The sequence below is a fragment of the Empidonax traillii genome, unplaced genomic scaffold, assembly GCF_003031625.1.
Source record: "Empidonax traillii isolate 1590-97213 ecotype Southwest subspecies unplaced genomic scaffold, ASM303162v1 scaffold1132:size609636, whole genome shotgun sequence".
Taxonomy (NCBI): Eukaryota; Metazoa; Chordata; class Aves; order Passeriformes; family Tyrannidae; genus Empidonax; species Empidonax traillii.
In genome coordinates, this window is record NW_020956325.1 from 196,316 (window position 1) to 212,021 (window position 15,706).

Genomic DNA, 15,706 nt, shown 5'->3' on the forward strand with positions numbered 1-15,706 from the left:
GCGTCAAAATCACAGCTAAAAAAAAAAAAAAATGACAAAGTCAGGCAAAGCAAACGTTTAAAACTGCAAAACCAACACTGCACATCCTGTTTGTTTTACAGCCACATCGCACATCCTGCGCCTTTTACGGCTTACGGTTTACAACATAAACAGTCGTATATTAAACACTGCAGAGCCAAGCGAGGGGAAAACAAGGAGTGGGAAAGTGCCACGTGCGTGTAGAGCAGGCTGGGGTGGCTGTGGCACCGAAGGGGCGACCCCAGAAGCGGTTGTTGCATTTAATTTAATTTAATTTAATTTCATTTCATTTCATTTCATTTCATTTCCGTGGTGCTTTTCCCCCCCTCAGAGGAGAGCGAAGGGGAGAGCTCGCCTGTGATTAATAAGGCCAGGCACTAAACGGTCCCGATGAGCTGCCTTTGAAGCTCACACATGTTTCCCTGGGGTCAGTAGGTTGGGAAGAGGGTCAGGTTATCACCGTGTCACGCTGTCAGAGCCCGGCCCTGCCGCGGCACCGGCGACACGCGGCACGGGAGCGGCGCTTTGTGCGGCTCAAAACGTGCAAAAAAAATCACAAACGCGGTGAAAAATCCCTGATTTTTAGTGGCTCTTTAAGCCTGGGGGGTCATTCTGCCTCTGGAGTCAGAGCAACAGATCTCAGGCTGATTTAGCTGTGCCAGAGTTGCACTTTCCGAGTGGTTTTAGGGTTGACTCCCCAGGAAAACCTACTCTTTAGAGTCTTGATGCACAATCATTTGGAGCAACAGATGCACCCTTCACACCCTGCACCCTTCTTTAGACCTTCTCACAGCCCCCCTCACCCCACAAATTGCTGCTGCCTAAAGATTAGCAGATGAAAAAACACACTTGATGACGCAAATTAGACTCTCTTACCTGTGGTGCCAAGGAGGAGCTGATGGCACTACACTTAAAAGGATTTTAAACTTTTTCTTCCCTTCCTCCCAAGATTGGCTTATTTTTACTTGACTTTCAGCTCAGGTGGGTGCAAACCAGACAAGTCCATGTCTTTGTCTAAGCCCCCATTCTCCTGGCAGGCTGGAAGGGCCCTCTGTGCTCCCCACCTCTGCATTCCCAACACACAAGATTTTCCCAATAAAATACTTAATGTTCTATGGGGGCTACCAAAGCCAGCTTGGAAAATGGGGAGTTTATGCAACCCGTTTCTGTGAGCTGCAAGTGCCACGTGCAGGGCTGGAAATCCCACAGCGCTGCCTTGGAAAGCTCCCCGGGCAGAGAATGAAAGGCCAGGGGCATCTGGGAGGACACGACCAGGGGCAGGGGAAGCCCCCTCCCTCTGGATGAAACACTCCCCACCCCGCCGCGCTGGCAGCACAAAATAAATGATAATTATAAAATTAACTGTGACATCCCAACCAGCATCCCGGGTCAGACACAAACCCGGCACTGCAGGCCCCACCCCTGCCCAAGAGCCTTGCAGAAGGTCTCTCTTACATGTCCGAAGGGGTCCAGGTGGTTGTTGGTGAGTTTGAGCTTCTGGAAGGACACCAGCTGGCGCATCCAGTGTGCCCCCGTGGCCGGGGAGTCGGGGTGCACGTACAGCCTGCCCGGCATGGCCGGCTCTGCCTTCCCGGCCACCATCCTGCAGACACAGAGGGGACAGGTTGATCACCACCCAGACACAGCTGTTTGTCCCTGAACTCAGCCCAGCAACCCCTTTCTCCAGCCCTGGGGGGACACGGCAGGGTGTGGGGACGTGAGGAGGCTCCTGCTGCTGGGGGCGTTTCAGGGCTCCTGGTTGCGGCATCGCAGGCTGGCACAGGGACCCCATCCCTGCCTCCACACACACCTTCCTGGGGGCAGTGGCTCTACACTGGCAGTGGTCAAGGAGGAATTATTCTCTGGGTTTTTTAGGAAGCCTTCAAAGAGCTTTCTGCGAAGGGATGTGGCCTCACACACCTCCTCAGGAGAAGGTACCTGTGAGCACCAGTACCAGTGTGAGGGCACTCCCACAGCCTTTCCCAGTGGGAAGGGGCTGCTCCCCACTCCAGGGCTGTGTGCTGGCACAGGGTGCTGCCCTTGTACCCTTCTGCCAGTTCCCCTTGCCCCACATCACCACCACCACCACCTCTCATGGACACAGGACCCAGCCATGAGACATCACTTAAAGGCAACACCCTCATTACTCCGCATTGTTCTCCTCTTAGAAAACCCCAATAAAAGCAATATTACCAAAAAAACAACTGAAACTTTCCAGCAGCAATAAAAGGAAAAGGGGAAACAGCTCTAGGGCTGGCAAAAACTAAATTAAAGAGAGTTAACAACTATCCATCATCTCGTGTTTAATGTTTGAAACACACAAAGTGGCCACCGTGGTGCAGAGACCCTCGGTCCACTCCTCTTACCCAGCGGCATTCCGGGACAAAAGCACACAGAAAAGGGATTATTTAAAAAAAAAAAAAAAAACTAGAGCAGCCCTAATGTGCAAGTAAATTATTACTGCTTTATGGGATGTCACCAGGCTCGTTCCCGTTACGAGGACTGTGGGATTTTCCATTGCTCATCTTTTCACCAGGCAGCAGCCGGTGGAAGGGTTTGGGAAAGCCACAGGGAATAGTGGCACTAAGGGAGGCTGCTGGGCACTCTGGGGGGTAAAAATCCCAAGGGAAAACAGCTCCTTTGTCAGAGAGCAAAAATCACAGCTGCCTCTGGGGTAGGGAGCTTCACTCAAAGGCACAGGGAAGGGAAGAATAACACAAGAGAATGAAGGTTCTGAGGGAACCACCCCACGTTTCTCTTCAGAGCTGCTCTCCTAAAAGTAAAATATTACTATGGGCGAAAGGAATCTAAAACTTTTCTTGACTCGCTTAGATACTTAATCTTGAACAACAAAATGGGCCATTAGGTCATCCAGTCCAGCCTCTGGTATAATGCAGGCTGTGGCTTCACCCTCCTGCACCACACAGAGCCAGGTAAACCTACGCTTGGCCTAAAGCATCTCCTCCAAAAAGATACCCAATCTAGAACACTTCAGGCATGGACAACTCGCCACCCCCATCAGCACTTTGTTCTAGCAGTCAGTGCCACGGCCTGTTAATAATATTTTTATTTTATATTTTTCTGACTTTAACTTCCAGCCCTTGGCTCTGGTCTCCATCCCTGCTGCACCAAGGCTCTGGGACCTCAGCGTCCCTCCCGTGGGAAGGTTTGTTTGGTGCTGGTTTCTGAGTTTGCACAACCAATGGTTGATCCAGCTGCAATTTTCTTATTGAAAAGAAGGCAAACGGGAATGTTCTCTTACCATTTGTTGTCACAGAATTTGTACCGGTGGTCGTCGGCCGGGACGATGTCGATCAACAAGATGTACTTGGTCTTGGGGTTCATTCCAGTCACTTTAACCTTGTAGCTGGGAAACATCCTCCTTAGGAAAAGCAAAAGGATAACACGTTAGTGAGTGCCCTGGAGCAGCGCTGGAACCGATGGAAACTTGGAGCAGCAGATCCACCATGAGATGAATTCACGCGAGGACAAATGAGCTGCAGAACATTATTGCTGCTTGCACATCACCTGATTTCAACTTACTCTTTCCAGAGCATGTCCTGGTGCAAAATGGAGCACAAATATGGATGAGGGACACCAGGAAAAGGTGGATGCACACAGAGATAGGGGGGATCAACATGTCCCTCTTTGTGGGAGGCTTGGACAAGGAGCCCTCACAAGTACAGGAGGTTCTGCCTGGCTTCTGGCAGCCTCAGAATTGCAGATTTCTTGCTGCCGTGAAAGCTCACCAACAGCGAGGAGATCTGACCTGAGCACACGCAGGTTCCTCGTTCACACGATCCCAACGTCCACAACACCAGGTCCCCACTTCTGAGTTGCCTCCAACAGACTGAGGATCACAGGGGAGACTGAGGATTAAACCCAGCGGTGCTGCGGACAGGCCTTCCCAGATTTCCCAAATTCACACACAGCCACTAAACCCTGCTGGAGCCGGGAGCAGGGCCGAGCTCCCCGCTGAAACATGCCCGTCCCGCTGATTGACCACCCAGTTCAGCAGCCACAGCGCGGCCAACACCAAACCAGAACCACCACACAAACCAGTGCCCCACTGGGGGATGTTTGCATGCGTGTCCTACACACCTAAATAAGCTCTGCAATATTCAAGAAGACTTTTAACAAAGCTATGGAACAAGCACATTCCATCTCCGATCCAAAGGAGATGGTCCTAATGGGTCCTGGAACTGCCATGAGCTTCCCAATCCCTCGAGAGCACATCACCAGCCAGGATTTGCAGGATTAGGCACTTTGCATCCTCAGGGTTACTATTTTCTTGGCTCCATCTTCCCAGCCTCCTCCTCATCCAGTAAAAACACCCAAGCCAGTAGAGCAAACTGGCTCCCCACGGGCCTCGCAGCCAGGACAGAGAGTTCTCCTTCCCACCGGCACCGGGAGATGGAGGCCGGGAATTGCCACATCCCAGAGTCACTCTGATGACACAAATCAGGAGCAGCCCAAATCCTGATGCCATTTCTCCCTCAGACATCGAGGCCACTTTGTCCCTGCCCTTATCCCCCCCTTTCCCCATGCATTGCCCCCTCCCCAGCCGAGCTGGGCTGGGGCTGCAACACCATTTTGTCGCTGCTTTTTATTTTTTTTGGGAGAAGGCAACAAAATGGGCCCTGTTCAAAACCCTTTCAATTGACTCTTTTAACCACCACCCTGCATAAATTCCAGATGTTTGCCATGTAATTAGCCGGGACTAAAAAGGGGTGGTTTACCAACGTCCCTCTTTGATTTTCATTCATAAACTCTGCACTCCTCTTAACCTTGTCCTCCTACAGGTAAGCACCTGGGTAAATACAGTAGGACATTTCAATTTGTGAATACACAGCCCAATTCACACATTGAAAAAAAATTGTATAAGGAATCCAATCTGAAAGCCAAGGTTTTTTTATTTTTTTTTTAAATTAGGCTTTAAAATGGTATTTAAAAATGAAACCGAAAACAAAAAAAAAAAAAGAAAAAAAAGAGATAAATTCATTAAAATCCAGAAACGAGATGGACACGGTTTGACAGTTCATTGTGCCAGGCGAATGTCCAGCATCGGGGGTTTTTATAACATTTAGCTTCTGAATTTCTTTTTTTCCTCAATCATTTCATTTACTGTAGAACATCCAAGCTGCTAAAGTAGCCGAACTGATATATTGTAAACGTTAAGTGCTTTTTTAATGGCGTTTAAAATTAAGCTTCAGCATATGGAGTTCATATAGCATGGACATGCCTGAGTTTATAATGTTCTTTAGTATAGCCCTCTAAAATAAATACAAAGAGCCAAAGTACTACTATAATATATACAGCTGAAATTCTTTAAGGATAACAAATGGGGACTCACATCTGATTGAAGGTGTTGCTTAACTTGCAAACCCCTCTCTATCTCGCAGTGGTAGCATTGTGCTCACCCTTCCACAGACCCAGCTCCAACCCAGTTTGCCAACTCTCCACATTCTTTTCCAGGAAAACACAGGGGTAGATTTTAGTAATTTGGCTGTGCACGGACATTTCATCATTATTATTAGCTGCTGCATTTTGGCCTTAAAGAAAAAATATGCGGCTAATGTGCTGTCCAGGGACTTGTCAGTTTAATTTTCTTAATGAAAACATATTTCTCAACCCCTTGGCAGAGGCTGGCTCGGTAAATACGTCTCTGCAACACGATACAAACATGGGTTGTGCGTTTCTGGTTGGGAATGCATGACAAACCTGGGATCTGGGGCCAAGAAAATGCAGTCACAGAAATTGAATTAAAAAAAAAGAAATAAAAAAGAAGAAGGCGAGAGAGAGAGTACCTAATATCATGTCCTGTCCTTTATGAAATGTCCTATTTGGAAAGAAAGGGAGCAGAAAACCACAGCGGAGGCACCAGCCCTGCCCGAGAGTGAGGCTGTGCCTACAGTGGCTCCACACAGCTCCCTGGGAAAGGGCCAAAAACCTGCCTGCTTCCCCCCAAATTTACTGCAGGTCAATGGAGCTACTCAGAGCCACGGGCTGAGCGCTCAGAAGCGCAGGCAGGGGCTGGGGGCGGATGGGCGGCTCCCCGAGGATGCTCTGCCCCGGCAGCCCCGGACAATAGCTTGCTTCATCATCCATTGCCCGGGGAGCTGCGGCGGCACAAGGCTCACCCAGTGCTGCAATAAAACCTGCCAACGTCCTGCCAAGCTCTGGGAAAGCTCAGCCCGGCTTTGGTGGGAGGTCTGAAGCAAGAGCCGGGCAGGTCCGGGTTTTACTCGCCTTGCCGATGCCACGCACGACTCCAAAAGCACCTCAGAGCTCTCTGCTGTGCAGAAATATGGGCCAAAGACTGGGCTTCGGGGGCTTCCCAGGGAGTATGTCTGAGCAGGTGGCATCTGGTCCTCAGGGACACCTCCTGCACCCAGGGTGGCTGCAGCCCTGCCTGGGCACAAGGGGCAGCTCAGCAAGATCCAGTGCTGGGAATTCACAGCACAGGATAAACCAACTGCCAGGTGAAGTCTGAGCCACCAGAAATCAGGAGGTTAAGAGCAGCAGTTCCTGGCCTCGTCATCTTTGGTTCAGACCCAAGGCCTGGTCAGACACAGTGCCCCAGGGGTTGTAACACATGCCCTGACCATGCAAACACCAACGCCACTTCTGGGGTGGGGAAGGCCAGCACTGGACAAATTTCTTCCAGTCCATGCTTGGTTTTTTGAAAGCCACACCAGGGGTGTGCCTGACCCACCAGGTGTGTGTCTAACCCTCCATCACACGTCAGGAAGAGGACAGGGCAGCCACAGAGCTGCCACCAGTGCCACAGCATCCCTGCCCACCCAGGGACCAGCCACGAGCCCTCGGAGCACCCAGGTGACAGCCAGCAATGCACAGGGGACACAGCACGAGCACCAGCCCTGACAGCCTCTGCTGCAGAACACCAAGTGAGGAGGATTCCAGTTTCAAGCACATTCAAACCAATTTCTCCCTCCCTCCAGCTCAAGCCACAGCAGAAAGGACCGTCCAGGCCCCTCAGCCCCATCCTGCTGGTCCTGTGCACCCCTCAGAGCTCCCTGCTGGCTTTAGAGGCTCTGACAGGCACATTTTTGCCCCACTCCCTGCACTGGCAGGGGCAAATCCCTGCTGTGTGGTGGCAGCAGCTCTCACTGCCCTGCACAGAGGAAACCTTAAATCAGTTTTTACGTCCACAAGAGAAAGATAATCTGCCCTCAAAGATAATGATCAGGGGGGAAAGGCTACCTGTGTAAACAGGACATTCTGCATGGCATTAAAACACCACAGTCTGGCACCCAGATGATGCCTGGGGAGGGCAGAGGGGCTCAGCCTGGCTCTGGACATCCCCAGAGCTTGGCACCACACTGCCACAGCCCCAGCTAAACCCTGCCCTGCAGATGAAATGTAGCAAAACCAGTAAAAGCCAGGAAAATAAACAAGCAGCACAGTCCCATAGCCCTCCCAAGCTTCAAAGATGATGTGCTAGTGAATTATTTGTTCTGATAATGAAGCAGTCACTGCTTAGCTAAGTTTATGCTAGGCACATTTTATCTCTCCATGATATTCACAAATTGTTTTAAAATGAACTGTTAGAATAAGCATCTCTTGTTTATTTATTTATACTATTACTATCCAATCCCCTTTACCGTGCAGCAGTTGCTGACACGGAGCCAAAGCTTCTATTATGTTCAAACAAAGTTTAATTGATGTGTAATTGGTTGGTTGGATTTGGAAGGGAGCGATAAGGGGAAAGCTTTGCTTTCCTTTGGGGCAGCAGTTCCCAGCCTTTCAGACTCTCCAGGCTTGGCCACTCTGTGGGCATCTCACTCGTGTTTTAATCCCCACATGAGCAGGTCTGGTCAGTCCTGGAGAGATGGGAGCAAAACTCCCAGGTCCAATAAAGCAACTTTTTGGGCAGGGGGCTGAAAGCAAAAGAAAAAAAAAAATCCAAGAGCATCAGAGCTGATCAAAGAGCTCCAAACACTCCTCTGAGCACATGCCACGCTGCACACAGGAACCTGTATGTGCCAGGGACACGGGCGCATGCAAAACCCCTCACCAGCCTCCTGCTCACAAGAATTTAACCTGACCTTCTTCACTTAGATGCCAACATCATTCCTGATGTCCCTGCGGATGCATGAGCTGGGAAGGGAAGTCTCTGACCAGCACACAGAAAGCAGGGAAAACTTGGGGGATTCAGCTGCTGTTCCCATAGAGAAAACTGCATGGAAACAAGACACCTTTGGTCCTGATGGAGCAACCCATGTCCTCACCAAAGGCTGGGGGTGCTCTGGGAAGCCCATGGGAATGTGCAGACAGGAGCTCACAGCCTGTCCCTGAGGGGTGGATGGTGCTCCAGATACCACTGAGTGTTTCCTCCTGTCCTTTCCAGGGAGGTAAAAAACACCCCCCTGCCCGCCAGCAGCTCAGATTCTATTTTTAAAGGCAGTTAAGACAAAGATTTCCAAAGACAGCCAGTGATTTTACAATCCCTGCTTTTGGGGAGGTCAAGTAAAGCAACAACTGAAGTTCCAGAAGCTCCCGAATGGTGCTGTCTGGAAGGGTGATACCTGTGGCATATCAGGTTGTGAAAGGATCAGAAAAACCACGGATCACTCAACATCTGGGCTAACAAGCCCTCCTCAGAACCTGCTGGGCACTCTGAGATGCCCCAGTGATGGTTTGAAAGCACCAAGGCAGACAATGATCCCTGATAATCACCAATGTGGCCCCAAATTCTTCTTGAGAGCTGGCCATGGCTGCTCGAGGATGCTTCTCCTCATCTTCACTGTGAGGAGGGAAAGGAATGGTGTGCAGAGGCTTCAAGAACCACGTCTCCATTCTGATGACCTTTCCTCAGTTTTTTTCCTGATTTCCCTTCTTCTGACAAGGATTTCTTGCACCGACTTAACGCATCTTTAAAAACAATATTCTCTGGGGCAGATTAAAACAAATTTGGGGATGTCAGCTGTTTCTTTTAGCCTTTTAAATGGCATTTCCTTTTTGATAGATTCTTGCTTTCAGAAAATACTTTAGGGAGATCAAAGAGTTTTTCAACAGGGTCCCATTTTCCCAGTGTATCCTAACCCTCAGTCCCTTATTTCTCTTATCACCCACGCCACTCCGTTATGACGCTCTGTATACAAAGTAAGAGCAGTTAACTTTGAAGTGCTGGATTAGCCCATGCCAGATCCTTGCCTCAGAATAACAAACAATACAGGTTCAACAGGAGTTCTCATCAGTAGTTCATTTTTCAGCCCCAAATTCACTGTCACTAACACAAGCAACATTGAACTCTCAGTCCATGGACAGATAGGAGAGATTTATCTGGTGGCAGGACCATGACCTAGTGATGAGAAGGTCAGACAGTTAAGGGATTTTTATATTTTGGAAGAGTGGGGTTGTATTTTTTTTTTTCTTCTGGCCAGCGCAGCTAATTTTTAAATAAAACATTGTTTCTCACATACTTGAGACCTCGGTCAGCTGGGTGGCTGCTTTCATGGTCCAGAAACATTTCCTCTCCTTGCCCCATGGTGACTCTAAACTCGGGCAGCTCTCTGGCCATGGGTTGTTCCTCCAGTGCTTTCGTTCTGCTGCAGCTGAAGCTGAGCAGAGAAGGTCCCAATGTGCCAGGTTTGCTCCCTCACTGGAGCTGGGTGGGCTCCACGGGGCAGCCTTGGCACCGGTGCCACCAGGGCAGAGCAGGAGATGATCCACAGCCCACTTGATCCAGAGGCAGAGCCCCAGTGATGCTCAGGTCCTTCCACAGCTGGTTTGGGCTCGACCAAACCCTCCCCTGCCCCCTGGAGCTGCCTCTCCAAGCAGGGAGAACTTTAGGAATACACCCTTAACTGTGAGCATCCCGTGCCTTTACCAAACTCAAAGCAAGGATTGCTGTTTGCAGAGATTCAGCAGCACAGCCAAGACCCACTGGGGTTTGCTCCTGCTCTTTCTCTAAAAAGCAGGAGTTTGCCCGACCAGGGTAATTCCAGGACCCCAAATTTAGGAGCAAGCGGATCAAACATTCCTCAAATATCTATTTTATTTCTCCCTTTTAAACTGACGGCTCACATTCCACCGCTGATCTCGGATATGAAGGTTTGCTCTCGGATCAAAAACCTTCAGCAGAAATTCTTGTAACTGCCTCAAAAGATTCTGGACAAATATTTCCCTCTAATTGTAATGAGAACTGGGCATCCATATGCCCTACAGAGCCATGGAAAATTTAAAGGATTATTCACACAGGAAAGCTGCACCAGCTTAGCCAAAGCATTTATGCTTCTTCAGACCTTGATGTCCTAAAAACTAGTTTTATTTTGGTTTAGTAAAGTTGATTAGGAACAGATTTTTTTTAAAACTGAAATAAGCCACTTTTAAAATGAAACTTGAACATCTAAAGGGGGTTTGATTCTTTTCCACACATGCAAGCTGCTTTATGGATCCTATTTTTTTTTTTCCTATGCAACATTTTCCTGCATATGCTTCTTAAAACCTGCTACCATAGAGACTGGAGTTGTCTTCATACCTCTGCATACCCTGCACTCCATCCCAAACTCAAATTCAGGATCTTGAGCCTCCTGTTACATCTCAGGGATGGTTCTGCTGCCAAGGGGGAACGACACATTATTTTCTTTTCAGTAACTGTTCACAAAAATACAACCAGTCATCCTGCGAACTGGCTTTTTTTTTACTGAGGAACCATAAGTTTTATCAAATTGTTTGTCCTTGGCAATACCAGGATAGAAACTGCAATGCTGCAAAGACTGGCACCTTGGAAAAAAAACCTAGGGAACAGCTAAATAAATAATCCAACAGAAAGAAGAAACCCTGAGCCAGGAAGACTGTGCGAGTAAAGATTAACTTCCAGCAGAAATAAAGTCTGGAAGATGAGGCTCCACAAAGAAAGATGAGACAGAGCAGGGTTTGCCACGAGCTATGAAAAAATTACAATTGCTCAGTTAAATAATAGCAGATAAAAGGGAGAGGATGAATTCGGAAAGCAAGATTTATAACGAAGTCCCTCGTTTGCTTTCAGCTTTACCCACCCCTTGCACAACTTCATCACTAAGGAATTCCTGAAATCCCGCAGGAAAGGTGTGTGCCCTGCACCTCCATCCTTTAAGAAACCCTGTCCCCTTTACTACCGTCTGGATCGATTGGATTAAATTGATTTAATAGGACCTCGTGCCCTGGCAAATTTATGTGGTGGTTTTAGGGAATTTTTGTTGGGTGTTTTTTTTTTTTTTTTTTTTTTTTTTTTTTTTTTTTTTTTTTTTTTTTTTTTTTTTTTTTTTTTTTTTTTTTTTTTTTTTTTTTTTTTTTTTTTTTGTGGGGGGTGAGGAGGGAGGGATTTTTCGGTTGGTTGGTTGGTTTGGGGTTTTAGTTTGTATATATATATATATAAGTATGTATATGTACATACACGGGAGGGTGCGGGAACAATTATTTACAAAACAGGCAGGCACAGCTCGAATTGCGTGCTGGGCTCGTTCCTGTCTCTGGAAAGCGCCCCAGCCGCGTTGGGAGCGGCGATGGGAACCGGGGATGGGAACCGGGGATGATGGCCCGGGAGCGGCCGCCCCGCCGGGGCTCCGCGGAGAGGGGCGAGGGGGAATCTCAGCCCCCCGAGAAACGGAGTTTCATCTGTAACCACGCTGCCTCCCCCGAAACCTGCCCTGCCAAGCGCCCCCGGCAAAGGGCAGCGCCCCAAAGAGCCACGCGTGGCCCCTTTTCCTCTCACGCCCCGCCGGTCCCCGCAGCCCCTCGGTCCCCACCGCCCCAGGCAGCGCCGGGGACGCGGCGATCTCCGCACTACCATATATCCAGCCTTTTAAAACCATCAACAGACAATCCTCTGGAGGAGAAATCCGCAATTAGAGCAAACCTCAAAGAGGAGGGAGGAGAGGAAGGCTCTGAGTGATGGAGCCGGTCCCATCCCGCGGGCGCTGCCACGGGCGCTCCGAGGGATCCGAGCGCTTCCCTGCAAAGTTCAGGGAACTTTGCTAACACAGACTTTTTATCTTTTGATGAGCCTTTTAATATAAAATAATCTCTTTCTCCCCCCCTCCCACAACGAAGCAGTCGGACATTAAAAAGATAGCGAGTGCATTTTAAAGATGTTTCCACTTTATAAATCAACTTTCTTGGCAACAACATGATTTCTATTTCAATGCTGAGCTTGCTGTGTTCTACTAATATCTCTTACAGATCAGTCCTAAGAGGGAGTAATAATCCCCCAAAGTAATTCTCAGCCCTAAATTCTCGATAATTTATAGTTGGCTCGTTCTGTGGAGCTCTACAAAGAATGAAACAAATGACTCCCCCTCTCCCCCCCACTACGTTATCAATATTTGCCTTGTTTATACAAAAAAGCTATTTTACACCATGGCCATGGAATTAACGCTTCCGCTGAGCTGTACATTTCCTCTCCATTGAGTGAACTTGTCATTAAAGTCACTCTTTTTTTGGTTGTTGTTTGAAATTCAAAAATCAGGCTTCCATTTCTTTTCGTTTGTGCCCCTTGAGGTCAGACAGACCGACATTTAAGTGATTTCAACTAACGGCATTCAGGGGCATCTCTGTGCCTGCTGGGAGGGGGATTAGAGTCCTAATTAGTGCCTGCAATTAGCCGCTTTCCCCCTTTCCACCCGGCCCCCCCAACGGTAAATGCAAGTGCACACAAATCTCCATTAACCATCGTTTTTTTTAATTGGGTCAGGAGGAGGTTTATTATTGCGACTCTCTATTTAAATAGCTCGGGTAAAATAAAATCTGCATGAAGTAATAATTTTCATGCCCTGCCCTGGGCACGGACACGCGTGGCCAGCCTGGCACCGCTACGAGCCGAGAGACTGGAGCCACCACGGGATTTAAATTGTTCGATTTTTTCGGCCGTCCTCGTGCTGATTATTCTCTGTATTTCTGCTGGAAAACCCAGCCCGGGGACCGGGTGGGACAGAGCCGGGTCCTGGCACCGCTGCGTGGGCTGGGCAGCCTGTACCTCGCTGCTACAAACCTGCTAACAACCCTGTAAAAACAGTTGTTCTGTATTCGGACACCATTCCCAAAGAAATTAAATGAAGCCGTTCTTTTGTTTCATCTTATTCATCAGCATTACAGCCACTTCTTTCATTGTTTGTTTGTTGGCGTTTGTTTTTTTTTTTAAATTACAAACTATTCGTATTTTTAAAAAAAAGAATAAAAATTCTGTTCGCTCGATGGGGCTGTGCTGATTTTCACTCATGGGGAATTTGGCTCGGATAACTTAAAAACAAAAAATCCAAATTTTGTGGGTCTTGGGGTCTATCCCCCATCCCATCCCCATGAAAGGTGACTACGTGTGCACTGCCAGCTCCACCGGACAAGGAATGTGGGACCGAGCCCTGTACATATGGAGCTGTTTAAACAATCCACGTTAAGACTCAGAGAGAGATAACACGCACGTTTGGGATGCTTCGGGTCCAGAATTTGGTAAAGGTATTACACGTCCCGCACAGACACACTCAGATACTATAAATTAAGGGGGAAATATTTGAGGTCTTGATCCCCTCGTCTTAGCTGACTTAGGGAGCAGACCCATCCAAATGGATCCGGCTCTTCCCATCAGCAGACGCTACAGAACAAGTCCTAAGATTTTTATGCACCAAAATACAGAGTGATAAGGACAGAGTTACCCGCACGATCCCTCCATAAACAGCCAAATAGCAAATAAATTGAAGATTCACGGGAAGTACTACCCCTCTCCAGGGGGACTAATGGGAATATCTTGCTTATTAAAATAAAACTTCCCTGCACTGACCAGCTGCTGCACAGAGCAGCACTGCCGGGGTGAAGGAAAGGAGAAGGAACGCGCTCATCGATCCCAAAAATCCAAAGCCGAGGGTTGGGTTCTGGGTCTCACAGAAAATATTCACACACTCCACGAGCCCCCCTGCACGAAGGATCGGGGACCACAGAGAAACAAAACCTGCAGAGATATTATTTGTGGGATTTTTTTCCCCCCCTCTGCTCTCTCTGCACCGTTTGAGTGTCCGGCTGCTCATCTCCCCAGCACGGTGTCAAACCCACGGTCTCAGGGCACGGCACAACCACACAGCTAAGTCAGAACTCCATCCTAACACCTTCCACCTTTCTTTTCCGGCAGCAGCGAGGCGAGCCCGCTGCCGCAGAAGCCAAGGCCAAATTCTTTGGTGCCCGCAGCGGGACCTGGATAATTTTCTTGGGAACCGTCTGGCTCCCAGGATGGTGAAGGTCTGAGGTTTAATTCTCACGCTTAATTTACCGATGTTAATTCTGCCATCTCCCGCCAGAGCAGCTCGGCTGGGACAGGACCCTGAGCAGATGCAGGGGTGGGTTCTCCGGGAAAGTGAAGCCTCTGTGAGACTCTAAACTCCCTCCCAGACCTGGGTGTGCAAACTGAGGGGGCTCTGATTTGTTATAAATTATAGTTTGTTTCCAGGGGAAGACAATTTTTTTTATTTTTTTTTTCTACCTAAAAGTGGTACCAGTTTCTCTTTCAGTTTTGTGTTTAAAGAACAGCCTAAGCCTTCGTATTGCTAAAACTTTGGTGCAAAGTATCCCAGCACAGGTCTTGATGTACGGCACAGAAAACGGGTGGGGGGCTTGGTTTGTGGAGGAGAAATATTGCTAATAAAAAAATAAATCCACAGTCACGCTAATATCCTGATTACAAATAATTAAAAAATTTAAAAAGACCAAAGAGAATTGGGACTAAATGTGCCAAGTGACTCCACGGATCTTTCTTGCATCCACCAGTCCCATTTACCACACTCAAACACATGCACAGTTTACACTGGGAAAAAAAAAATTTCTTACTGAAATCTGCAATCAAAATAATGAATTTTTAAAATCCCCCTCATTTCAGCAGCTTTGCAGAACCCCGTCTCGGCACACAGAGATATTTCATAGGGATTAGAAAAAATACGTGTTTGTAGGGAATTTTCACTAACCTGCCTGCTTTGGTTATTATCATTTCGGTGCCAGCTTCATGAAATTTCTTCCATAGCTCCTTCTCATGGAGATATACTTTGATATTTTCTATTGTCTGTAAAAAAAGTAAAGACAATGAGAAGAGCGAGAAATGATGGAGAATACCTGGGAGAAGGGCTGGGAAGGGCCGTGGAAGGGTCAGGGATGGGGGCTGCACAACCAGGACCGCTCTCCAGCCGAGGCTCGGGGCGAAGCCACCAGCCTGTGCGGGAGGAGGATGGAGTCCCAAAAATTCCTCTACCCTTTGCCAAAAATAAGAGAAACAAACTGTGGCCGGTTTAATTGCAGACTTTCACATCCAGGCAGGACATTGCGGCCAAATGAAATTATTTGTCTCTCTTTTATCTTCCTTTTTTTTTTTTTTTTTTTCCCTAGGAATTTCCATGCCCCGTTGGGACAGACTCGCCCTAAGGTTCCCAAAAAAAGGGGGCCAGGAGCGGGGACACTCGCGGGACAACGGATCCGCGCCCAGGGCTTTGTGCAGGAGCGCATTCCTGTCCGCGGGATGCGGGGACATCGCGGGGACATCACGGAGGGAGCGAAGGCAGAGAAGCCGCGCCGAAAGGGCCATGGACAGACCCGGCGCTTTATTTAGGGATGGAAAAAGCCCGGCGGGCCCCGACGGCCGCGGCTCTCGGACTTGCTCTTCCAGACCTGGGGGCCTGTTTTGGATAGGGAGAATAGAAAGTAATAGTAAAAA

General features: G+C 48.5%; 1 protein-coding gene across 1 annotated transcript in view; it reads right to left on the bottom strand.

Moving 5' to 3' along the window:
- The window catches only part of TBX4 (T-box 4), a 37,223-nt gene that overhangs the window by 16,012 nt on the left and 5,505 nt on the right, over nt 1-15,706 (bottom strand). Inside the window, exons 3-5 of the mRNA XM_027905232.1 lie at nt 14,967-15,061; nt 3,281-3,400; nt 1,474-1,621 (exon numbers count right to left, since the gene is read on the bottom strand). Coding sequence (XP_027761033.1) covers nt 1,474-1,621; nt 3,281-3,400; nt 14,967-15,061 — 363 coding nt within the window. The remainder of the gene's footprint in view (nt 1-1,473; nt 1,622-3,280; nt 3,401-14,966; nt 15,062-15,706) is intronic.